Raw genomic sequence first — 25,873 nt, 5'->3', positions numbered from 1 at the left:
TTCCTCGATGTTGATCGGGGTCCAGGCGCGGAGGGTGGTGGTGGGGGGTGCCGGTGCTGTCGTGGGGTGCGTTGGCTGTGTGCTGAAGCTGTTGTGTATGTCGCCGATCTTGTTGTGGAAGTAGGCGGAGAGGGAGTTGCAGAGGTCTTGTGATGGGATGATGTTGTTGTTTCCGGCGCTGGGGTTGGAGAGCTCTTTGACGATGTTGAAGAGTTCCTTACTGTTGTGGGCGTTGTTGTCCAGTCTTTCCTTGAATACGGTTTTCTTGGTGGTGTGGATCAGTTGGTGGTGTTTTCGAGTGGCGAGCTTGAGGGTGGTCATGTTGTCTGGTGTAGGGTCTCTGCGCCAGGCTCTCTCGAGGGTTCTGCAGTTTTTCTTGGAGCTCTTGAGTTCGTCGGTGAACCATGGTGCTTTCTTACTTCCCGGTCTGCTGGGCGGGGTCCTCAGTGGGGCGAGGTCGTCTGCTCAGTTGCTGATCCACTTCGTGAGGTTGTTGGCGGCCTGGCTGGGGTTAGCTGAGCTGGCGGGGGGGTCCTGGCTTAAGGATGCGGCGAGCTGGTCGGCTGTGATCTTGTTCCAGCTTCTGCGTGCAACCTGTTGCTGGTGGTGGTGGATCGTGTTCTTTCTGTAGTTGAAGTGGACGCAACTGTGGTCCGTCCGGTGGCGTGGCTGAAGGTGATGTCCTTGCTGGAGGAGAAGACGGGGTCGAGTGTGTGTCCGGCGTAGTGGGTGGGGGTGGTCAACAGCTGCTTGAGGCCGAGGGTGGCGAGGTTGTCCAGCAGGGTGGCGGTGTTGCGGTCGTTGTTGTTCTCCAGGTGGAAGTTGAGGTCCCGAGGAGGATGTAGTCAGCGGAGGGGAGGGCGTGCGGGCTGATGAAGTCGGCGATGTCTTCGCTGAATTGTGTGCGTGGTCCCGGGGGTCTGTAGATGAGGGTGCCTCGGAGGGTGGTCTTGGGGTCGGTGTGGATCTGGAAGTGCAGATGTTCGGCGGCTGTGAGGGTGTCGTCGGAGTTGGACGTGATGCGGATGGTGTTCCTGTGGATGATGGTGATGCCTCCTCCGGTCTGGTTGCCGCAGTCCCTCCGGGTGATCTTGTAACCGTCTGGGATGGCGATGGCGGGCGCTGAGGAGGCGTTCATCCAGGTTTCGGTGAGGAAGGAGACGTCTGGTGATGTTGTGTCGAGGAGGTTCCACAGCTCCACGGCGTGTCTGTGGACGGAGCAGGTGTTGAGTAGGATGCACTTTAGGTTGTTGCTGCTGGTTCTCGGCTTGGTGGGGGCGGCTGCGGTGCAGGTCCGGATGCAGGAGAACTTGCAGGAGTGGCAGCTGAAGGGTCCGTGGGAGCGTCTCGGGGCGGCTCGGAAGCATCCCGGGATCCGGCCGGTGTTGAGTGCGTTGAGTTCGGAGGCGTTGTAGGTCCGGCGGGCGGGCTGGTGTCTGCGGGGGCCAGGGGTCCGGGCGCTAGGCGCGGACGGGCTTACCTTTGGCACGCCTTCGGGGCACAATCGGCGCGCCCGCTGCGCGTCAACGCTGCGCGATTGCCACTCTGCCATATGTGGAGAGTGGGGGGGCGGAGCGAGGGAGGAGCAGCTGGGAGGGGGGAGCGGGGCGGCGAATGGGGAAGGGCGACCGGGGAAAGGTGGCGGGGCCGCAGGGGGGCAGCGGCGGGGAGCGGGGAGGTGGCGGGAACGCGGCAGGGGCTGGGCACAACAAGGGGCACAGAGGGAGAAAACAATTAAGGCAGAACTAAGGCAGAGCAAAACCGGGAAGTGAGACACAGTACAGCTACGGCAGGGCACAAACGGGAAGGAATACCGGGAGATTACACACACAGTACAGCTAAGGCAGGGCACAGACGGGAAAGAATACACACACAGTGCAACAGGGCAAATCCAGCAGCAGCGCAGGACCAGGAGCACAGCTGCGGGCAGCGGCGGCACTCGGCGGGAAAGGGGCAGCCTGGACTCACACACACGGAGGAGTGAGCGAGGTGCGTGGGGTGACCTGCCCAGAGGGACAGAGGTCTACATTTACTGAAACCATTGTAGTCTCACATGAAAGAATGAATAAACTGATCATTAGGCAGGTAAAACAAAGCAATGTAACTAGCATTACAAAGGTGGTGAAAAGAATAAACAATCCAATCATGGCAGTCTGGTTTCTAAATATTTTTACCCATCACTAACCCTACTCTGACCAATCTGTGCCCCCATACTTGGATAACTTGCCCAGGGACTTGGCCTGGGGTGGGATTGGCAAACTTCACTGCAAAATGGAAGATCAGCGTCAGCAGAGCTGCATGTCGAGCACAGCCTTTGTTACAGGATGGTTGTGACCGGAGTGCTCCTCTGACCTCTTATGGTAAGTGCACAGTTTATAGAATAAAAAAAACTGTGTTAGAGGTACAGCTTCGATGCAATGAGATGTCTAGATGTTAGAAGCGGTCTCCAAACGGGTAATGCAAGCTCTAGGTCTTATTTTGTGGTCATAGCCTTGAATGGAGTGCACCGATTACATAGCGAGAAAGGCTTTCTAAAAACAAGCAACATGTGCAGCATCTTCTCAGAATAATGCAGTGCAAACAGAACATGTAAAAAACATTGCTAAAGCGAGGTTTGCTAAAATGTGTACAATATAAAACTAAAATGCAGAACCAAAGTGGGCCCAAGGCGGCCTCAACACCTGCCCAGGATTGTTGTGCTCTCAGTGAAAGCAAATTATAGAGGCAGATTTAGACTGTGAATAGGTGTACCAGTCCCATCCAATATGAAATGAATGAAATGAAAAGGGGTTTTATTAAGCGCTACAACTGCCCTGAGGCGTCCAGGCGCTAGGACTAAAATAGTGTCTTCCAGAGAGGCAATTCGAAGATGGTCAAATTAGTTGAAAAGAAAGGTCTTAAGCTGTTTACGGAAGCTCAACAAGTTGGAATTGGTTCTCAGATGGAGGGGGAGGGTATTCCATAATTTGGAAGCATTGTAGGCAAAAGATCGGCCTCCTGCTCTAGCTCTCTTAATTCTAGGGACTTTGGCCAGAAAGGCATTTGAAGAGCGGAGTAGTTTGTTCGGTTGATAGGGTGAGATCAGGGAGTGACTAATGTCTGGGCCAGATTTCCATAAAGCTTGATGAGCAATACACATAGATTTAAACTTAACTCTCTCCCTAATGGGGAGCCAGTGCAGAGCTCTTAGGCCGGGCTTTATCGAAATTCTGCGTGGAATTCCAAGCAATGTGCGAGCTGCGCAGTTTTGGGTCCGCTGGAGTATTTCCAGACTATACTCAGGCGCCCCAAGGTACAGGGAATTACTGAAGTCAAGGCGAGATTGAACTAAGCCTTGTATCACTATCTGCTTGGCCTCGAAGGATTTTTTTAATCATCCTGAGGAGGCCAAAGCAGATTGCGGACACCTTGGTCGCCTATGTATTGAAGGTCAATGATTTGTCCAGCCACACCCCCAGGTTTTTTATATTATCCCTGGAAGTGGGAGGGGCGCCCATGCTCAGAGGCCATAACCGCTACAAGGTGGATGGGGCTGATGGGCCAAGGAGCATGAGCTCCGTTTTATCATCATTGAGCTTCAAACAAGACTTCGTCATCCAGCTCTTGACCTGTTCCAAGCATGTTGTTAAGTTGGATTGTGGTTGGAGGCCGCTCTTTTGCACAAGGGAGACCACTAGCTGGGTGTCATCCGCATAGGTAATGATGTTAATACCATGTGGACGAACAATCTTGGCCAGCGGTCTCATGTATGCCTAAAGAGCGTGGGGCTCAGTGAAGAGCACTGCGGCACCCCACAGCCCAACGGCTTGCTTGAAGAGACAGATGTGCCTTCGAAAACCTGGAAAGTTCGATCACTTAAGAAGGACTTGAACCAGGCCAAGGCTTCTCCTGATATTCCTAGGTAAAAGACGGTTTAGAAGGATTTTATGATTTACCATGTCAAAGGCGGCGCTCAGATCAAGGAGGATCACTGCCACTGACTAACATGCTTGGAGGAGCAGGGTCACATGGGGAGCCAGAGTTTATTTGATGAATTAGGAGCTTGAGTGTTTCAGAATTCAGCAGAGGGAGATGGGCTAAGTTGTTTTGAAGAGAGTCTCCTGTTTTCATGGCCGTGTCAGATCTTTGAGTGGAGAGTTCTGCAACTGGATCCAGAAAGGAGAGATAGATTGTGTTTACTTTATGGAAAAAGAAGTTGGCCAATTCATTGCATCGGGAGAGTGGGTTGTAGTTAACTGCCGAAGGGGATGGAGGCCTGGTCAGAGTTTTTACTATCTCGTATATCTCTTTAGGCTTGGACTTGGCCGACATTATCTTATCATTATAAAAGGCCGATTGTATAGCTTTTATTTCAGATTTATACGTCCTAATGGCTTCCCTGTAAGTAGCTTTGTCTGCAGTGTCGTAGGTCATGCGCCACTTTCTTTCCAATCTCTTACAAAGACGTTTTTTGTCCCTAAGCTCTTCTGAATACCAGGGCGCTGTTTTCTGCTGCCTTTTTGAACCAGAGGTGCGGAGGGGAAGAATGGAGTCCAAGGAACTTGTAATCCATTTGTCAAAAAAATTATTATTAACGATAGGGTCACAAGGGAGTGAGGGTCTGGTGGTGGTAAGGGTATTGGACCAGTTATCTACATGGAGCTTAGACCAATTGCGTGTTCTACGTGATATAGAAATGAGAGCGGGTGGTTTATATGTGGTTCAAATAAAAGGTACCAGAAAATGGTCTGTCCAAGGGAGGTGATTAATAGTGCCCACTTTGAAATATTCACTGTAGCTAAATACTGGGTCTAAAAGATGACCTTTAATATGTGTTGGAGATGGAACAAGTTGCTCCAATTGAATTGCCGCTAGACTTGCTACAATTTCTGAGGCGGTGGTATCTGAGATGTTATCAAAATGGACATTAAAGTCTCCGAGTAGCGTGAAATTCGCAGGAGATGTGACCAGTTCTGCCACAACAGAGGGGAGAGCTGTTTGAAAGTCTTTGCTTGATCCAGGAGGGCAGTAAATAAGAATACCGGTAAAACTATTGTTAGGAGAAAATTCAATAACAAATGAGAAGCTATCACAGTCAGCGATGGGCTCCGACAAACAGCAACATGCATAGATGTCCTTATATATAATAGCAAGCCCTCCGCCTTTATCCTGAGGGCGATCTAAACGGGCTATCTGGTAGCCTGGTATAAGGGCTTGAACCAGGTCCGGCTGTGAGTCCTGGGTCAACCAAGTTTCAGTCAAAAAGACTGCATCAGGACCAAAGTTCTTCCAGCAGCAGAGATATTTCTAAACTATGTTTTGGGAGGGACCTACAATTAAGAAGAAACATGCGATAGTCCCTTATATCAGGCTTGGTCAATGGACTGATTAGCTCAGTCTTACAGTAAGGGCAGAAACGAGGAGTCTCCAGAGGGTGGAAGTGGTGACAACAACTTACTGATGTGGAGGGATGTAGTTGATATAGGAGATCCCTGCTGTAATGCTTCCTCTGTTTTAATAAAGGAGCAGGGGGTTGGCCCCTGGTCCCGGTCGGGCGCAGATGGGCTTGCTTTTGGCACGCCGCGGGCGCGCCCGCTGCGCCCGCCACGCCAGCGGGGATAGGTCTTCATTATATAGGGCCGAAAAGGGACGGGGATACCGCAAACAGCTAGTGCGCTCACGTCTTTCACGCCTAAGATGGCGTCCAACCCTGTATGCGCCTGCGTGAAATCGGGGTTCTAGCCACGGCGAGGGAGCCAGGAAAAAGGTGGGATTGTAGCAATTACAACCTCACACACAGTAATACATTTTAAAAACGTTAAAAAGATTTTGAGCCTAACCCCCGGCTTCCGCCTCAGGGGAAAACAAAGTTAGTAGTAAGGACAGGACAGTAACAAAAAAACACAAAAGAATGAGCACTGTATAAAATAATAACAGAGCAAAGGTATTAAAATGTGATGTTCCTTAACATATTTGAGACAGTAACTGGTTGACCTGAATAATCTAGACAAGTTTACCTCATTTTAGGAATGCAGCACAGTGGCTTCCAGAAATTACTATTTCTAGTAACCCAAAAAGCCACTCGTTAAAGGAAGAAAGATATAAACTTTTAAGGGCCATTGATTTAGATGCTGAAACAAATTTGAACACTAAATAAATGCAACTGTTTAACTAAGATGGAAACATACAGCTATTAATTGGACTTCAGATGGTGGATATCCTCTACCTCAGTGACACAAAGTGAAATAATTTCAAGTTCGGAAATTTGTATAGCGCACTACTCACCCAGAGGGTCTCAAGGTGCTTGGGGGGGGGGGGGGGATGAGGGGGAGGGGGGTAATTTACTTATCGAATATCCAAGTTTTAAGTTGCTTTCTGAAGGAGAGGTGGTTCTGTACAAGGCGGAGGTGGGTGGGGAAAGAATTCCAGGTTTTGGCCGCTAGGTAGGAGAAGGTTCTTCCTCCCATGGTGGATCTATGGATGCGCGGAATTGCGGCGAGGGCTTGATTGGATGATCGTAGTTGGCGGGTGGGGGTGTAGAAGGACAGTCGTGTGATGAGGCATTCGGGTCCTAGGTCGTAGAGGGCTTTATGTGCGTGGGTGAGGAGACGGAACGTTATTCTCTTGTTGACGGGGAGCCAGTGGAGGTCTTTCAGGTGACCGGAAATGTGAGCTTGGCGAGGGATGTCCAGTATGAGTCTGGCTGAGGCGTTTTGGATGCGTTGGAGTTTTTTCTGTAGTTTGGCTGTGGTTCCGGCGTAGAGGGTGTTTCCGTAGTCCAGTCGGCTTGTGACCAGTGCATGGGTGACTGTCTTTCTTGTTTCGGTGGGGATCCAGCGGAAGATTTTTTTGAGCATGCGTAGGATGTTGAAGCATGAGGATGCGACGGCGTTGACTTGTTTGTTTGCTATGACAGACTGTGTCGAAGGCTGCGGAGAGGTCAAGTAGGATGAGGGCAGCTGTTTCTCCGTTGTCCAGTAGGGTTCGGATGTCGTCTGTTGCTGCGATGAGTGCGGTTTCGGTGCTGTGTTTGACTCGGAAGCCGGATTGTGAAGGGTCGAGGGATTTGTTGGTTTCGAGTAAGGCGGCAAGCTGACTGTTGACGGCTTTCTCAATCACTTTGGCAGGGAATGGGAGGAGCGATATGGGGCGGTAGTTCCTGAGTTCAGTGGGGTCTGCTGTGGGTTTCTTCAGAAGGGCGCTGAGTTCCGCATGTTTCCATCTTTCCGGGAAGGTAGCGAGTTGAGGGAGCAGTTGATGACGTCTCGGAGATGGGGTGCGATGATGGAGTCTGCTTTGTTGAAAATGTGGTGGGGACATGGGTCGGTTGGCGATCCTGAGTGGATGGAGTTAATCAGGCGAATGGTGTCTTCAGTGGAGATTGGGTTCCAGGCGAGGAGGTTGTTAGAGGGGGGTGTTGGTTCGGAGGTGGTGGAGTGGACTGGTCTCCGTGCTGGTTTTCAAAGCTGTTATGTATGTCGGCTATTTTGTTGTAGAAAAAGGAGGCTAGGGAGCCGCAGAGGTCTTGGGAGGGAGTGATGTCGTTGGTGCCGGAGGTGGGGTTGGTAAATTCTTTGACTATGTTGAATAGTTCCTTGCTGTTGTGGGCGTTGTTGTCCAGTCGATCCTTGAATGCTGATTTCTTGGAGGAACGGATCAGTTGGTGGTGTTTGCGGGTTGCGCTCTTGAAGGTGGTCAGATTGTCAGTGGTTGGGTTTTTTCTCCAGGTTTTCTCGAGGGTGCGACATAACTTCTTGGATTTCTTAAGGTCGTCGTTGAATCAGGGGGCTTTTTGTTACCTTGCTTGATTTGATGTTGTTTCAAGGGTGCTAGTTCGTCTGCGCTGTGGGAGGTTGGTGGCTGCTTGGTTTGGGTCCGATGATTTGGCGGGAGGGTTTTGGTGAAGCGATGTGAAGAGCTGGTCGGTAGTAATTTTGTTCCAGTTTCTTCGGGGAATAGGTTGTGGGGGGTTGTGGACGACCCCCAGCGCCTAGAGACCCTAACGGGTGATTGTGCGCTATACAAATGTGGATTATTATTATTATTATTATTAGTTGAAGTGAACGCAGCTGTGGTCCGTCCAGTGGAGGGTTGTGGTGTGATTGAAGGAGATGTGCTTGCTGGAGGTGAAGATTGGATCGAGCGTGTGTCCAGCATAGTGGGTGGGGGTATTGACAAGTTGTTCGAGTCCGAGATTGGCCAGGTTGTCCAGAAGGGTGGTGGTGTTGGAGTCGTTTTTCTTTTCCAGGTGGTAGTTGAGGTCTCCCAGTAGAATATAATCCTCGGAGGGGAGGGCATGTGGGCTGATGAAGTCCGTGATGTCATAGTTGAAATGTGTGCAGGGTCCTGGTGGTCTGTAGATGAGGGTGCCTCTGAGTGTGGTCTTGGGGTCTGTGTGGATCTGGAAGTGGAGGTGTTCGGCGGACGTGAGGTTGTCGTCGGAACTGGTCGTGATGCGGATGGTGTTTTTATGGACGATGGCGATGCCTCCTCCTGTTTGGTTGGTGCGGTCCTTCCGGATGATCTTGTAGCCGTCCGGGATGGCTATGGCGATGTCGGGTGCTGATGAGGCGTTCATCCATGTTTCTGTAAGAAAGGCGACATCCGGTGATGTAGTGTCGAGTAGGTTCCAGAGTTCAATGGCGAGTTTGTGGACCGAGCGGGTGTTGAGTAGAATGCACTTTAGGTGGTTAGTGTCGGAGCTCTTGTTGGAGTCTGTGGATTAGGTGTGGGTCCTGATGCAGGCGAACTTGCAGGAGTGCCAGGTGAAGGGTCCATGGGTGTGTCCTGGGGCGGCTTGGTAGCAGTCTGGGAGACGGCCGGCGTTGAGTGCCGAGAGGGTAACAGCGTCATACTTTATGCGGGTGGAGTGGATTTTGCGGGGGACAGGGGGTCTGGCGCTGGGCGCGGTCCAGGCGTAGACGGGCTTACCTTTGGCGCTCCTTCGGCGCGCATTGGGCGCGACCGCTGCGCGTAAGAGCATCTGTCATAAATGGGTAGTGGAGGGGGGCGGAGCGAGGGAAGAGCAGCTGGGAGCGGGGAGGAGGGACAGGCCAGGAGTCAACAACAAAATGGCAGCACAAACAACAAGCGAAACAGGGGCACCACCGGAGCAATGCTTCGATCTGGGCAGTGGAAGCAGCACAGAGAGGCACAAAAAAATTCAGCAGGCGATGAGAGCAGTGCAACAATGGCAAATTAGCCCAAAGAGCAAAGGCACAACAATTAGCAGCAAGCGCTACGATATCAGACAAAGTTACAGGCAATGATAAAGCATCAAGCGCTACGGTATCAGACAAGGTTACAGGCAGCAAGGATGGTCAGGGAGCATGGGGAGCGACCGCTTCAGAGGAATCCAAGACGGTCACAGCGCTAGTCAGGAAGGGACAAGCCTTATCTCACAGTGGGAGGGAGGAGCAGCTGGGAGGCGGGAGCAGGGAGGAGGGACGGGCCAGGAGTTAACAACAAAATGGCAGCACAAACAACAAGCGAAACAGGGGCACCACCGGAGCAATGCAACGATCTGGGCAGTGGAAGCGGCACAGAGAGGCACAAAAAAATTCAGCAGGCGATGCGAGCAGTGCAACAATGGCAAATTAGCCCAAAGAGCAAAGGCACAACAATTAGCAGCAAGCGCTACGATATCAGACAAAGTTACAGGCAATGATAAAGCATCAAGCGCTACGGTACCAGGCAGCAAGTGCTACGATATCAGACAAGGTTACAGGCAGCAAGGATGGTCAGGGTGCGACCGCTTCAGAGGAATCCAAGAGAATGACAGAAAACAAAAAGGCAATAGATGGGACTTGTGAAACAGCAAGGTCTTTTGTAAATCACTAATATTGGTCAACAACTGTTTCAAGGCTCAGACTGATGGCCTTGAGTATCACAGAGGTGTATATAAAGTACAACTCAAAGCTGTGAAATATAATTATATTCCCAACAATAAACCGGTTTCATTCAGTACCTTCATATGTATCCGATGCACTTGCCAACTTGCTCTCGGGGTCCGAAAGAGTTTCAATTGGTGGTAACAGCTCTTCATCCAAACAAACTGATGGACTTTCTAGAAGGCAGGTTAAAAGATCAAAAGTAGTCTTTTAATAATCAATTTTTATTGGTTTTATGGTAAACGAAAAATACAGATTGCCCATATATACAGTCCATTAAGTTACCAACCCCACAAAATTGTAGATTTACTGAAATACAGGACAAACAAGACCAAAATCCCACCAGTTACAGGCCAAATCCATTTGTGACTACATGGACACCCTACGGCAATGTACATAGGTTCATCTACAACAATCAATCGTCACTCGTCAGTCAGCCAGTTCGGTTGGATCTGCAGTTTTCCATTTCTGGGCAATGTCCCTTTTGGCGATCACAGGTGGCATACCCATTAGGCTGCAATCCCCTCAACTCACTCCCAGGTCATAGAGCACCCCCAGAAGCGCCTGTCTGGGTGACACTTAGATTCCATCCTACACCCCCAAGATTATAGTTGGGGCCCCTTCAATCTTCTTCCAACATTTGGCAATTATGGGGCACTGCCAAGTCATAATACAGGTCAGCGTCAGGACATGAATTTGAAACGAGAAAAAGTGTTATAAAATATAAGGCCACCAGAGAGTATGCCTTTAGATAGCTCAAGTTAAGGAAAATAATAGTAACATAGCATTTATTGAAAGAAATGATATGTTTATTTAAGGAATAATCTGGGGGCCAGATGTACAAACATTAGAAAGAAAACAAGTTACTTACCTGTAACTTTGGTTCCCCAGTATTGGTAACTTTCATAGATTCCCATGCTTTGTATCATTCCCCGTCGTCGGAATGAGAGTCTCGGTAACAAAATACCATAGCTGTAGGTACAAAAGACCAAGGAAAAAGGCCTAGGCCTCATTCCCTTTTGTAGCATATCACCCTCTTTGTGTAAAAGAGACCAAACTCAGGCCTCAGCCAATCAGAAGTGCCTCACCCCTTAGAACCTTCCTGAAGGAACCTCAGAGCCTCAGATTTTCATAGCCGTTGTGTACTTAGACACCATATCCGTTGTAGGCTGAGCTTTCCTCGGAGAGGTGGGCGGGCGCATGGGAATCTATGAAAGTTTCATAGATTCCCATGCTTTGTATCCGAGTAGCAAGCAGTTAGCAACAAAACCACATTTTGCATCATCATAATATAGCAATAGGCAACATGACAAAGATACAAAATGTGAAAGACGGAAGGTGGGAAAGAAAGGAAAGGAAAGCTCACCACTCATTGGAAGAGGTTCCTCAGGACAGCCTGTCCTACTGCCACATCACCTTGTTGTAGGGACTCCATGCAGTAATGCCTGGTAAATGTGTGAACGCTGCTCCAGGTAGCAGCTCTGCAAATGTCTGATCTGTACCCCTGCGAAGAGGGCTGTGGAAGAACCCACAGATCTTATGGAATGCGCTCGAACCTTTCCAGTCAGAGGTTTTCCTGCAGCAGTGTGACAATGCAGAATGGCACTCGTGATCCATCTGGAAATGCCCTGCTTGGAAAGAGGAAGGCCCTTGCTTGGACCTCCGAAGGCAACAAATAACTGAGAGGTTTTCCGAAAACTCTTAGTACGCTCCAAGTAGAATTTCAAACACTGCTGCACATCGAGCGAATGTAATGCCCTCTCTGCTGGTGTAGCCGGTTGAGGAAAGAACGCCTTCAGAATGACCGGCTCAATCAAATGGAAGTCCGAGGGGACTTTAGGCATAAACCTCGGGCTAGTTCTCATGATGACATTGTTTCTTTTGAATTGAAGGAAAGGTTCTTGGGAAGTCAAGTCCTGTAATTCACCCGCACGCCTAGCCGACGTGAGAGCGAGGAGAGCCAATTTCCATGAAAGGTATTTCATGTCAGAACGATGGATTGGTTCAAACGGGCTCTTCATGAGTTGAGAAAAGACTAGATTCAGATGCCATGTTGGAGGCGGTGGTCTCACTGGTGGATAAACTCTGAACAATCCCTTTAGAAATTGTTTGACAATTCTGGATGACCACAAGGAGGGTCCAGAGCCAGTCTTCCTAAATCTCGACATTGCCGCCAAGTGGACCTTAATTGATGAATGGGCAAGTCCCGATTTGGCCAAGGACAGCAGATGAGGAAGGATCTGATGAGGCTTGGAAGCGAAAGGATCAATGCCTTCTTTCTTGCACCAGCAACAGAATCTCTTCCACTTAAGATGGTAAGTCCTGTTCGTAGAAGGAGCTCTCGCCTGAGAAAGGACCTCCTTAATCTCACTAGAAATGGGTAGGTTCATAAATTCTCGCTGCTCAGGAGCCATGCAGTCAGGTGTAGGGACTGCGGATCCGGGTGCCAAACTTGTCCCTCTGACATCGTAAGGAGATCTGGAAGTACCTCCAAAGGAAGAGGAGGGGTTATCAAGAGCAGATGGAGTTCCGTGAACCAGAACTGCCTCAGCCACGCAGGGGCTATAAGGATCATCCTGCACGGCTCCACCTTGATCTTCCTGATGAGTCGTGGGATCAGAGGTATGGGAGGAACAGCGTAGATAAATGTCCTCGACCATGCTATCGAAAGCGCACTCTCCAGAGAACCCCGATGGGGAAGCCTGCTTGCATAAAACCGGCATTTCTTGTTGGTCAGAGTGGCAAAAAGATCGATCTCTGGTCTGCCCCACTGGTTGAAGACCTCCTCCAAGACTCTCTAATTCAATTCCCATTCATGGCTGACTGAGGATGACCTGCTCTGTCTGTCGGCGTTTTCGTTGAGGACGCCTGGCAAGTGTTCCGCTCTCAGCTAAACCCTCTGAAGGATCGCCCATTCCCATATCTGCTGAGCTTCTTGCGACAATGGACGAGATCTAGTTCCCCCTTCCTTGTTCACATAGTGCATGGCCGTGGTGTTGTCCGTCCTGATAAGCACATGTGAACCTTTCAGGCGAGGAAGAAAAGCTTGCAGAGCCAGTCGTATCGCCCGTAGCTCTAACAGGTTGATGTGGAGGCGTTTCTCCTGGGGCGACCAATGACCGCTGACATGCAGGTCTTGCATCACTGCCCCCCAACCCTCCAATGACTCATCCGTTATCACTTGCGGAGACGGGTCGCTTGCGAAGGATAGACCTTGGGACAAGTTGTCTGGATTTGTCCACCATAAAGCTGCTTCCTTCATGCTTGGAGTGATCATCACTCTGTCCTCGAATGAACCGTGGACCTGCTGCCACTGGTTGTCTAGTTGCTCCTGCAGAGGACGCATTCTTAGTCTGCAATGGGGAATTAGTGGGATACACGATGAAATCACCCCCAGCAGAGACTTGTAGCGGCGAACTGAAAGACACTTTTTTGTGCGTAAGTCCTGAGCCAGGGTTTGTAATTAGTCTCTCCTTTCCAGAGTAGGGAAGGCTCTTGAGAGCTTGGAATCCAAGATGGCTCCCAGGAAGCGAGCCTTCCTGGACGGGAGCAGGGAAGACTTCTCGTTGTTCGGAGTGAGACCCAGATTCTGAAACAAATTGGTACAAGCTAGAACAGCCTCCACCGCTGCCTCCCTGGACGGAGCCTTCAGTAACCAGTCGTCCAGGTAGGGGAAGACCTGGAAATGGTTCCTTCGCAGGAAAGCTGCTACTGGCGCCAGCACCTTTGTGAAAATTATTGAGGCTGAACGGAGTCCAAAGGGCAAGACCCATAACTGAAAATGGCTCTTGGCTACTGTGAATCGCAGAAACCTTCTGTGTGCTGGGTGAATCGGAATGTGGAAATACTCATCTTCGAGATTGAGCGTGGCCATGAAATCCCCCGGGCAGATGAGCTTCAAGATGTCCTGGAGAGAGACCATCCGGAAGGACAGGAAGATGAGATAGGTGTTTAGCTCCCTGAGGTCTAAAATGGGGCGCCACTTTTCTTGGGTCTTCTTCACCAGGAAGAACCTGGAATAAAATCCTTGTCCCCTTTGGTTTGCAGGGACCGGCTCTATCGCTCCTTTCCGGAGCATCTGTTGGACCTCGAGTCGCAGGAGACGCTGGTGTTGCGATGGAATGGCTGCCGGGGGCTTGGGTGGAGGGACTTGCGTGAATTCCAGGGTATGCCCTTTCCGAATGATGTTGAGCACCCAACGGTCCGATGTTATCCTGGACCAGTTGTGAAGGTATTTGGTGACCCTGCCTCCAACTGATGATCTCTTGAAGGAGGGTCCAGTAGGCAGAGCCACGAGGCCGCTATTGGCGTTTGGACGAATCTCGTCCTCGTCCAGCCTGTTTCCCCTTATTGTAAGGCCTGGAGTAGTTGGTAGACTGGCCTTGCCGCTGTTGATAAGGCTGACGGTATTGCTGGGAACCGGAGCCCGTGGAGGAATAGCGTTGTTGGTGATAGGATCCTCTGTAGTTACCACCTCTACCTCGGGATCCTTTAAAAGGAGACTTTTTGTATTGAAGGGTCCCTAAGGACCTGGCAGTCTCTGTCCTTTTTTATGTCCTGAAGAGTGTCGTCAACAGGCTTGCCAAATAATGCTTCCCCATCAAAGGGAAGATCCAGGTCCTTGTTTTGAATTTCAGGCCTAAACCAAGTAGCTTTGAGCCACCCTTGGCAGCGGAGGACTGCCGTCCCAGCCAATGAACGGGTCGCCGTCATCGCAATATCCATTGCGCAGTCTTCGAGCCAAAACAAATTATGAAATGTCAACAGGACATTAATGCATTCATTTGGAACTATAAGGCAACTCGGATAGCTTGGAAGAAACTGAGGAGGAGGAGAGAAAAGGGCGGGCTCTCCCTCCCAGACATACAATACTACGCCTGGGCTTTTCAGTTATTCTCCAGAATGCTTCTGAAAACCCCAACAGATTCATCAGTAGGGAGAATGTATAAGGCCATGTTGTGAGAAGTTGGCCTGATATATAGTGCTCACTATTCTCCCCTCTGGCCTCCACAAATGCTACAGCGCGGGGATGCCTCCGGGTCACCAGGCGCTCTATAAATCGCTAAATAAATAAAATATTCTAGTGATCACTTTGTATCATACCAAACAACCCTTATTGATGATTGGTTGTAAGTCAACCTTTCAGACCAGCTATCCTAGTAGCATGGACACGAGAAGTCTTCAGGCTAAACTCTAGAGGGCGTGTTAAGCCAGCTGTTTTACCATCACATATACCCCTTGAACACCCAGTGAAAGGACACCACACAAGTTGTTATAAAAATATAGGATATTTATTAATAACAGTTCTACCCTGAACTCTTTATGAGTCAGGGAGCTAAGCACAATACAAAACTCTTACGAAAATACTTATTGTTGCACAATTTACACAAATGCCCGAGGGGCACGAAAAACCATATACTACAAAAGTGGAATGCGAAATACTAGCAGGTAAGTAACAAGATCCAGAGGCTTCAGGATCGCTAGGACTACACTACTGAACCCTAAGGTTAGGAGCAGGAGGCCTAGGGAGATCGGGTGCAGAGTGTGCACTCTCACGCGGGATGCGGGACAAAGTCTATGGATGCTAGATTTCGTAAAGTTAGTGTTATCGGACGAATCCGACCAGTTAGGCTGAAAACGAAAAAGGATCTGGACACTTAGATAGTGAACCTACGTTGGAGCACCGAAATGCTCGAGTTACCTAGCCCAGGGGCTGCGGCTGCATAGGGTTCAAAAGACGTCGGGAATCCTCGTTACAGTCTATGGAGCCTGAAAGAAGAAGTTGCTGGCAGGCGACCAGTGATGAAGATCGATGGGATCCAAGCCTGGATCGGAGTTGAAGATGACCTGAAAGCAGAGGGGACTCAGTTCTTGATCACTAGCCAGTGATCAGATGGGCACCAGGATGGCACCGGATGAGGGCACCTCGACCAGGTGAGTGGGCGACGCTTGGCTCTGCAGTCTCTCGGACCAGGAGGCGTTGTCGGCGACCAGGATGGAGGGGCGAGCTGTCCCACGAGGGTGTCTGCTGTCGGCGCTGCTGAAACCAGGATTGGAGCAACAAGCCTTGGCAAAGGCAAGCCCACGCGGTGGACTCAAGATGGCGTCTGGAGTGTACCAGGAGGGTCCAGGGTGCTCCTCTGTTGGAGGGGAGCAAGGGCCAGTCTGGAGCAACCAGACCAGCGGTGAAATCGTCGTGGTACGTCGTCAAGAGGGTCACTAGCCAACGGGCAAGAGACCGGACAACGTGGCAAGCAGCAAAGAAGCAGAAGGGCCCCACGCAGATCTCGTGGATGCTGGGAGGCTGGACTTCGGTGCTGGAGCTGCTTAGGGTTAGGGCTTCTCAAACCCCAGTGCACTTACGCGAGGGTCTCTCGGGGGTCGTGCTGGAGAAGCGTCGTGCAGGTCTTGAAGATGGCCGGTCCCACGGGTCTCGTCGCACCCACGAATCTCAGCTGTGCTGGATGATGTAGCTAGAGGTCAGAGATGGCAGGGAATCCGGGTCTCGTCGAGCTGGGCAGTCTTGATCCGGAGGATGGACTTCAGCAAACCGCAAGAGCTTCGATGGTGCCTGCTGGTGCAGGGTGGCTACTCCTTAGCCACAAGGGAGAGTCTTCAGAAGAGTCAAGAGTTCCTTTCGTGGAAAGTAGTTTCAAGATTCAGAATTATCTAATTTGGGAAGGGGGCCTGCTCCTATCTTTATACTAAGAAAAAGGGGCTGGCACGCGACTAAGTCCTGCCCTATGGGTGGGACTAGGAGGGGGGTGGTTACACCCCTCTCCTTTGTCCGGTCTCTCCCCAGCTCAGGGGCTGGTGTGCCCCAGGAACTGGTTTGAGTCGGCATATGCACAGTGAGCACCGGGATGCCACTTGCAGTCACCTTCCTTTCAGCCCTGCCTACCTGGAATACACAAAATCCTGTCTTGGATGGTGCTGGCACTGCCCCTGACAGGAAACCCTTTGTCCATGCCTCCGTTGCTGGAAGGACTCCCAGCAGCAGGAGGGCAGACTTGTGTCTCGGTGGCAGCATCCATTTTGTGGAGCTGAGGCTATGTCTGACTTTAACCGGGGTTCACAGTTACATACATGTCGTGTCCCTCTAGAAGGGTGGAATGCTAACCCCGTCGCCAGAATTGGCGAGGGGTTAGTATTCCAATTCGTATGACACCTTACTCGACATGTTTTGATAAAGCTATACCAAAGTTAGCATTTAACCGCGAGGATTATAATGCACTTAAGAGTATATGGTATAGCGTTATCATGGAACAGCTATTTGGACTTGGTTCCGCAAGCTGCAAACGGGCTCAGCTCATGCCAGAGCACCATCTCACATAATTCCAAGCACTCTGCCTTCAGGATTGATAAGGCCTGCCATAGGAGTGACTGATAGGAATATATGTGTCCATTTTAGGGTTAGATATAGGAATACTATATCTAAAGCAAAGGGTGTTTACACCACCTTGCCCCAGCTGTCGTGCAGCCAGTTGTGTCTGTTTGGGTGGTCAGCCAGGGGTGGCATAATACATGCTTCAGCCCCTGGTAGGCCCTGGGTACACCTATGCCCTGGATACCTAAGGTATGCTGTACAGGGACTGATAAGGTGGCCCAGTACCAATTGGTAAAATGCACCTAAGGTACATGGTTGTAATTTAGAGAGAGAACAGCTAGGCTGTGGGTCTGATTAGCAGGCCCACAGCCAGGGAAAGTCGTAAATCAGTGAAGCAAAAAAACCAAAAATCTGGGGTGGCCATGGGATTACAGACCCCACTCTCCTACACATGTTAATCGGAACGGGCCTGCCAATGGACGGGTTTTTATTTAAATTTGGAGAACCGAAGTTTTTCAAGAAGGTGAGGTTGAAGGTTTTGCAGTCGCTAGCCAGAGCCTGGACAAGGATTAAGAGGTCGACTAGGCTGGCCTACTACTCAAATTTGGCTCCAATCTGGGGTTCCCCGGGGCTCCCCCGGTGCCTGGGTGATAACCTCTCGATACCACTACGAGAGGGGGGATAATGAGATGGGGAGACTTGATGGCTGGTGGGGCATTAATATCATGGGATAAACTGTTTGAAAAGGTAGGCCCAAGGCTATCAAGATTTAAATACATACAACTAGTAAGCTGGTCTAGAGAGCTTCTTCAAAAGAATGCCCTAGTGGAGAGGTGTAGTGTGTTAGAACAACAGCTGGTGGAGAAACCTCAGGGGGGCAAAGAGGTGGCACATTGGTATTGGGCAATATTGGAGGAGGTGGATGGAGACTTTGACCTTCCTGATGAAATATGGGTGGAGGATATGCACCTTCAAGGAGAAGACTGGTGGATAAGATCATTCACTCTTCTTTATAAAACTGTTAAACCAGCATGGTTGAGGCGGAACCACCTTTTCACGCTACATAGAGCCTATTGGTCACCACAAAAGCTGGCAAAGTTTCAAGCTGGTAAATGTTGTAATAAGTGTAGTCTCCAGGGCGCATCAGACGTTCACATGTTTATGGACTGCCCTCCAATCAAGGCTTTCTGGGCGGAAGTCATGGCTACACTGGGCTCGATACTTAAAGTATCCTTAACCTGTACACTAACACTGATAATCTCTGGAATGGTTGATAATGTGACTGGCATAGCAAGGCCGTTACTGTTTTATGCAATTTTACTCGCTCGGCGTCAGATATGTAAATTTTGGGTTGACTCCAAGGCGCCAACACATGTTATGTTATGTTATATATTTCTTGTAGCGCGCACTGCTAGTCGAGACTGTCCTGGCGCGAGAGAGGATTCAGTGTCAGAAAGTAAAAAGGGATAACATAACAAGAGAGGACATGTGAATTACATGAGTTGCTTGAATAAAAAAGTTTTAAGATGTTTTAAAATAAGTAAGGTTTGTCGTGTGTCTCAGATGGTCAGGGAGGCTATTCCAAAGCTGGGCAGCTCTGACCGTCATGGATTTTCCCTCCAGACGAGCTCTTTTAAATCTGGGAGTGACCAGATGTCTGAGGGAGGCAGATCTCAATTGTCGCGGGGGATGATAGAAGGCAAACCTGGCACTGAGGTATGGTGGGCATGGTCCGTGTAAGGCCTTAAAGGCCGGTGTTAGGATCTTAAAGCGCACTCTAAGAGCAACTGGAAGCCAGTGAAGATCCGCCAGTTGTCTTCGTACACTATGGCATTTAGGGATGCTAAATAGGAGCCTCACTGTCGCGTTCTGGACTACCTGCAGTTTGCGAAGCAGGAAGTCAGGAGTGCCCACATAAAGTGCGTTAGCGTAATCCAGGCGCGAAAGAATGAGTGCTCTAGCCACTGTTTCCTTCGCTTCTTGGGGGAGAAGTGGGAAGAACTTCCGGAGGGTAACCAGAGTCCCATAACAGGTTCCCGCCAGTCTCGAGATCTGATCTCGAAAGCACAGGTCGGCGCCGAACCATATCCCTAGGTTTTTTGCAACTCCACAGTTTCCAGATGGGCACGGCAATCCAGTGGGCCAGATAGATTCCCTAAATCCCACCGGGAATTGGCCATACAAGAGAATCTCCGACTTGTCCTCGTTGCATTTGAGCTCAGCCTTGGCCAGCCAGGCAAATACTGAGGACAAGCATGATTGGATTCTCATTGTATCAAGGTTGCTCTTGTCCCACGTGAAGAGAAGCTGGGTGTCATCGGCGTAGGCCATTATTTTGGCACCCAGACTCTCTGCAAGATGTACCAGGGGGGTCAGGTATACATTGAAGAGCAGGGGGCTTAGAGTCGACCCTTGGGGGACTCCAGTGTCCACCCTGCTAATCGATGACTGGTAAGGAGGGAGCCAGATTTGTTGAAAACGGTCCGTGAGGAAGGACTTAACCCACTTGAGAGCGGCGCCAGTGATGCCAATGTCCTCAAGCCTAGAGATCAGCTGGGCGTGAGGAACCGTGTCGAACGCGGCAGAGAGGTCCAACAAAATTAGGGCCGCTCTGCCGCCTCCGTCCAAACAGTCCCTAATAGCCTCAGTGACCTCCACCAGCGCGGTCTCGGTGCTAAAGGTGGAGCGGAAACTTGACTGGGCAGAGTGTAATGCCCCCGTAGATTTCACGAACCTCTCAAGTTGACGAAATGCCACTTTCTCACAGACTTTGGCTATTGCTGGAAGCAGGGAGATGGGTCTGTAGTTGGATGCATCCAGAGGGTCTGCGGAAGGTTTTTTAATAAGTGGGAGAAGTTTGGCTTGCTTCCACTGGGATGGTACGTTACTTGTTGAAAGGGATTCGTTAACCAGGTCAGTAACAATCGGTGCAATGACTTCCGCCACTCCACTCAAAACTCTGGCCGGACAGGGGTCCGCCGGGGAACCCGATTTGAGCGCCTTTAAAATGGACAACACATCCTTCACCTCAACCTCTGCGAAAGAACACATTACTTCTTTGGTCTTTGTGTTAATAGAAGGAATGGGGAGGAGGGGGGAGGTATCCTGTTCATGTGTGGCCTGAGCAGGTGGGGGTTGGGCAGGGCCAATAATCTTAAGGCTGACCTGAATTTTCTTCATTTTGTCAAGAAAGTGAGTGAACAGTTTTTCACACCACTCCTCTGAGGGGGGGCTGCTTGAGTTTCTGCCACCGGGGATGTGAAGCTTTTTACTATGGCAAATATTTCTTTACTATTATTTTTCGCTTTAAGGATCCTATCTGCATAGTAGTTTCCCTTGGCTATTTTAATAGCAGCGTAGTAATCTTTTTGCCCTGCTCGTAGTTTTGCCTTAGCTAAGGGGCAATACTCCCTTCTCCACACTCTTTCTAACAGTTTACAGTTTATTTTTAGACTTTTAAGCTGTTCCGTGTACCATGGGGATGCCGGAGTGACTCGTGGGCGGATCTTTGCTTTAGTATGCGATATCTGACTTGCGGAGGAGCTGATCCATGACGAGAAATTCTCGACCGCTTCTTCGAGGTTTCCCGATTTCTCCGGCAGAGTATGGGATAGGGAGGTTGCCAGGGCTGGGATGCTAATCCTAGGGGGGAATGGGGTCTGCTGTTTATCAGCTGTGGCGCGAGCCCTATCCGTGACCCAGGAGAAGTTTACCAAGAAATGGTCCGACCATGTAACTGGGAAAGGAGTTTTGATGGTGACATCAAAATTGGAATATACCAAGTCGAGGCAGTGGCCTCCGCTATGAGTAATATTCGGCCCTTGCATTTTTAACTGTGCTAAAGTGCATAGTTCCACAAGGTCACTGACCCCAGGGGCTGTAGGGACATCCGTATGTATGTTAAGGTCCCCCAGGAGCAGGAACCTAGGGAATCTCAGCGCTCTCTGGACCACTAATTCCTCCAATGATGGGATGAAGGAGCCCAAAGCGCCCGGAGGGCGATAGATAAGAATCCCGCCTAGGGTGAAATTAGGCGTGAGGGCAATTGAGAATTCCAATACTTCCCCATCCTTGATGGCCCCAGTGCTTTCCTTGGTCAAAGACCATTTGTCTCTATAGATGACTGCCAGTCCTCCTCCCCTACCAGAGCTGCGATCTACCCTCGTGATTTTAAAGCCCCTGGGGATAGCTAACTCAATAGTGGGAGCGCAATGAGTGTGCAGCCAGGTCTCAGTCACAAATAAGAGGTTGAGCGAGTTGTCAAGTAGTTTATGAGTAGTAAAGGGGTGTGCCCTCGTAGCTCATGGACCTGGGTCATAAAGTAATTACAGGAAACAGGTGGTCTGAGTCGATTGGGATGATTAAATTAAATTAAACTAAACACATCACAATTGTAATACATTTTGTTTGACTCAAATGAAAATTAAAAATAAATTGTTAAGAATATGAATTTGTATTTATTTCATACACAGATGCAGTTATTTCGCTTTTTACTGCATGTCTTTGTTTTTGATTATCCGTATTTCATTAAAACAATTAAACAGTCATTGCTCAATTGGTGCTCTCAGTGAGTGAAAAGGAAAGGGGAGTGGTAGGTGTGCGGGACGTGGTAAAGGTGGTGTGACAATATTACATCACATTACAATTGTTACGCCTTTACAATTAAGTTGCTGGTTGTGTTCCCAAATCACATCACACATAGGTAAGAGCGGATCATTCGTTTGTTCCTATGGTGTGTCGGCTTTGGCGCGGTCTACGTTTCGACCCCCAGTGTTTAAGGGTTATTCTTCCCTCATGTTGGGGTCTTCATCAGGACATATAGGAGAGCCTAGAAAACAGGACAATGCCTTGTTTTAATGATTGGAAGGTGATGTGTTGACATTAGGAATGGGAATCATTTACAAAAAGTTACCTACAAGGTGGCTGGCGTAGAAAAATTCATACGTCGCTTCATGGGCATCGGTGTGCTCCAGTATATGTCAGAGTCTAAAAGGAAAGAGGGAGGGGGGATTAGGGCAGGAATGCTTATTTCTTGTAGTTGTCTACCTAGGAGTGAAGGACACAGATATGTTCCACTTACTGTTGTATGGCGTCTTATATACAATGCTGGCCGGAATTCTTGGGGTGGGCTTCCGAAATATGCTGCACGTCTTTCTGAGGAAAACATGTAACAGACATTCAGATGAGATTCCAGTTGACCCGTTGTAGTGTGTTGTACACGAAGTCATGGATTAAACCGTTTTATTAAAAATTAGCCCTTAAAGGACTTAGTACGGATTGATCGTAAGAGATGGTGGTGCACGGAGCTTGTAACCATGGCGTTGTACACAATGTTCATTAAATCCCTTCATGAGTACTCGGTCGGGGAATGTGACCTGCCGTTAAAGCTTTGCGTATGCTGCGACCTGCAGCGTTACACGTTCAGCACAATATTGATTGAAAACCTTTGTGGGGCTCGGTCTGGGACTTAAGACATACCGTTTTATCTTCGTTTTGTCTTCGCGTCTGCTGCGGACTGCACCCGTCGGCTCCACTCTGATTGTGGCTGCTCGCGGTGCAGCCGCTAGATGCTAGTATAGGAAAGGAGGCTCGGCTCGGGTGTCCAATGGGCGGCTTTAGATGGGAAGTGTTCAGAAGTCTATTGCTAGCCTACGAGGGACTGATGATAAAGTGTCTGAAGTTGAAATGAAAGGGGGGCCAGGAGCTCACATTGTGATGCATGGAGAGCTTGTATTGATATACGACATTTATACCGAGATGGTGGTTATTTGGACAGAGGGTCGTCATTGTGATTTGGAGCATGCGCATAGAATAACGTTACATGCAGAGCGTTGATGCATAATACAAGTCGTAGTCCCTCTATCCTTAACAGGTGAAAATCCGCATGCATACATATTACAAGTATGTTATCTACAGTATGTGAAAACACTGTATATTACATCATCTCATATTTGGTTTTGTATAGTCATTTTCTAGAATAGGTGTATTTTCGCACAGAGTTATAAAAAAGTGATCAACAGGGTTATAGCCCTCTCACCATGAATCCACATCAACAGAGTTATATTCATTACAAGAGGTCATTGACTTTGGTTGGTATATGGGCATTCTCACAATCTCCTGATAATCGGAAAAGGAGATATGTACCTACATTAGGGTGTCCTTTAAGTCCTTTAAGGGCTAATTTTTAATAAAACGGTTTAATCCATGACTTCGTGTACAACACGCTACAACGGGTCAACTGGAATCTTATCTGAATGTCTGTTACATGTTTTCCTCAGAAAGACGTGCAGCATATTTCGGAAGCCCACCCCAAGAATTCCGGCCAGCATTGTATATAAGACGCCATACAACAGTAAGTGGAACATATCTATGTGTCCTTCACTCCTAGGTAGACAAGTACAAGAAATAAGCATTCCTGCCCTAATCCCCCCCCTCTTTCCTTTTAGACTCTGACATATACTGGAGCACACCGATGCCCATGAAGCGACGTATGAATTTTTCGACGCCAGCCACCTTGTAGGTAACTTTTTGTAAATGATTCCCATTCCTAATGTCAACACATCACCTTCCAATCATTAAAACAAGGCATTGTCCTGTTTTCTAGGCTCTCCTATATGTCCTGATGAAGACCCCAACATGAGGGAAGAATAACCCTTAAACACTGGGGGTCGAAACGTAGACCGCGCCAAACCCGACACACCATAGGAACAAACGAATGATCCGCTCTTACCTATGTGTGATGTGATTTGGGAACACAACCAGCAACTTAATTGTAAAGGCGTAACAATTGTAATGTGATTTAATATTGTCACACCACCTTTACCACGTCCCGCACACCTACCACTCCCCTTTCCTTTTCACTCACTGAGAGCACCAATTGAGCAATGACTGTTTAATTGTTTCAATGAAATACGGATAATCACAAACAAAGACATGCAGTAAAAAGCGAAATAACTGCATCTGTGTATGAAATAAATACAAATTCATATTCTTAACAATTTATTTTTAATTTTCATTTGAGTCAAACAAAATGTATTACAATTGTTATGTGTTTAGTTTAATTTAATTTAATCATCCCAATCGACTCAGACCACCTGTTTCCTGTAATAACACATGCTAGTTGGCGGTCATCTCTACTTGAAACATCAAAGGTAGATCTGGCTAGATTTTGCAGCAGTAGAAACCTCACTTTTTGGAACCTCTTATCTTCTTGGTGTTAATGTACCGGGGTTTTTTTTTTTTTTCTTCTTTCCCCCGGTCCTATGATTATGCCTTCAAACTTCAGGGTCCATTGTGGCGGTTCCGTTAGACACGAATTGGGCCCGCGGTAGTTTCTACCTTGATGGAGTCTGGGATGGGTTTGGCAAGTCGCCACTCGCCACCAAAGCCTCAGTAAACCCAGATTTAGTCTCCCGCCAGGTTGGTCCCCAATGACGTGGTGATAGTGGGTGCGTTCCACACCTGGTCGCACGAACAGGTGGTTGGCTACACAGTCTTTGGGCAAGAGGTACAGGCAAATGAGGACAAAATTATTATTTTTTTTTAAATATATATCCATTGCGCAGTCAATGATTTCCATCGATGTTGCTTCTCCCTCCTGTAAGATTTTCTTTGCCTCCGACGTAGATTCCGGAGGCAGCTGGTCAAGGTATGAAGCGACATCACACCAAAGCTGGCGGTCGTATCTACCCATGAATGTTGGGCATTTGCCGTTCGCACCAACAAACTTGCCATCGACGAGAATCTCTTCCCCCCACATTATCCAACCTCCGCCCTCCCTTGTCCGGAGGAGTTGTTAAGGGAGCAGAGGGGTTACGGGATTTCCTCTGCGCAGCTTGTGAGATCACAGAGTCTGGTCTGGGATGACCCGTCAAGGCTGCCAGGCCATCAGCTGGTGCCTAGTATTTTTTCTCCAGACGCGGTAGCACCGGGACCACCGTCGCCGGGTTTTTCATGGCTTTTAGGCCCTCCTTCCACACATGATCCACAATAGGAATGGACCTAGTTGATTTCATAAAAGGCTCCTTGAAATCATATAAAAAGCAATCCGTGGCAACTTTAGGCATGGCTAATTTGAATCTCGCCGCGGCTCTCTCCATCAGCTAATGGAAGCCCCCAATGTCTGCAGGCGGGGAATCCGCCGAATCTGGGACTGGCGAAGCTGGATCCGGAATGATATACTCGTCATATTCAGTATCGGGAATAGAGCCATGATCCGATTGCTGACCCTTATCCGAGGAATCATGGACGTCTTGTAACCCGGAGGACTCATGATGGATGGACATTTGAGGCAGAGGGGAAACTTGCGCTGGAATGGAAGGCGTCACTACTGAGGCTGACATCTCTGCAGGAGTTACTGGCGTTGACGGCACCGGAATAGGCACACTCGCCTTAGATTTATAGTCCTGCAGCATCTTATGCAGATCCTGGAGAAAAGAAGATGGCACTGAAACCATTTCCTGCTCAGCATGATGTTGCGACTGGGCTGACTGATGATGGCTCACATCCTTGTGTCCGTAGTCGCCCTCAGAGTCCGTGTCCTGGCATTTGACTAAAAGTTGGGAGGGACTATCAGCGTAGCTGTAGGAGTCCTGGTCCTCCTCCTCTGAATCTCCTTCTTGCAGAAGCATTTTTGACAGTAGGAGACAGCCTGCGGAGAAGTTACCTCCGGCGTGAT

At 49.2% G+C, this 25,873-nt stretch overlaps 1 protein-coding gene across 14 annotated transcripts in view; it reads right to left on the bottom strand.

Annotated features, from left to right (window-relative positions):
- TDRD6 (tudor domain containing 6) overlaps positions 1 to 25,873 on the bottom strand; it is a 2,679,339-nt gene that overhangs the window by 1,869,227 nt on the left and 784,239 nt on the right. For all 14 annotated transcript variants that reach the window (XM_078647669.1, XM_078647663.1, XM_078647665.1 and 11 more), the window contains one exon: positions 9,947 to 10,045. In XM_078647669.1, coding sequence (XP_078503795.1) covers positions 9,947 to 10,045 — 99 coding nt within the window. The remainder of the gene's footprint in view (positions 1 to 9,946; positions 10,046 to 25,873) is intronic.

The sequence above is a fragment of the Lissotriton helveticus genome, chromosome 6, assembly GCF_964261635.1.
Source record: "Lissotriton helveticus chromosome 6, aLisHel1.1, whole genome shotgun sequence".
Classification (NCBI taxonomy): domain Eukaryota; kingdom Metazoa; phylum Chordata; class Amphibia; order Caudata; family Salamandridae; genus Lissotriton; species Lissotriton helveticus.
The sequence above is the reverse complement of the archived record's forward strand: the minus strand, read 5'-3'. Positions and strand labels throughout refer to the sequence as shown.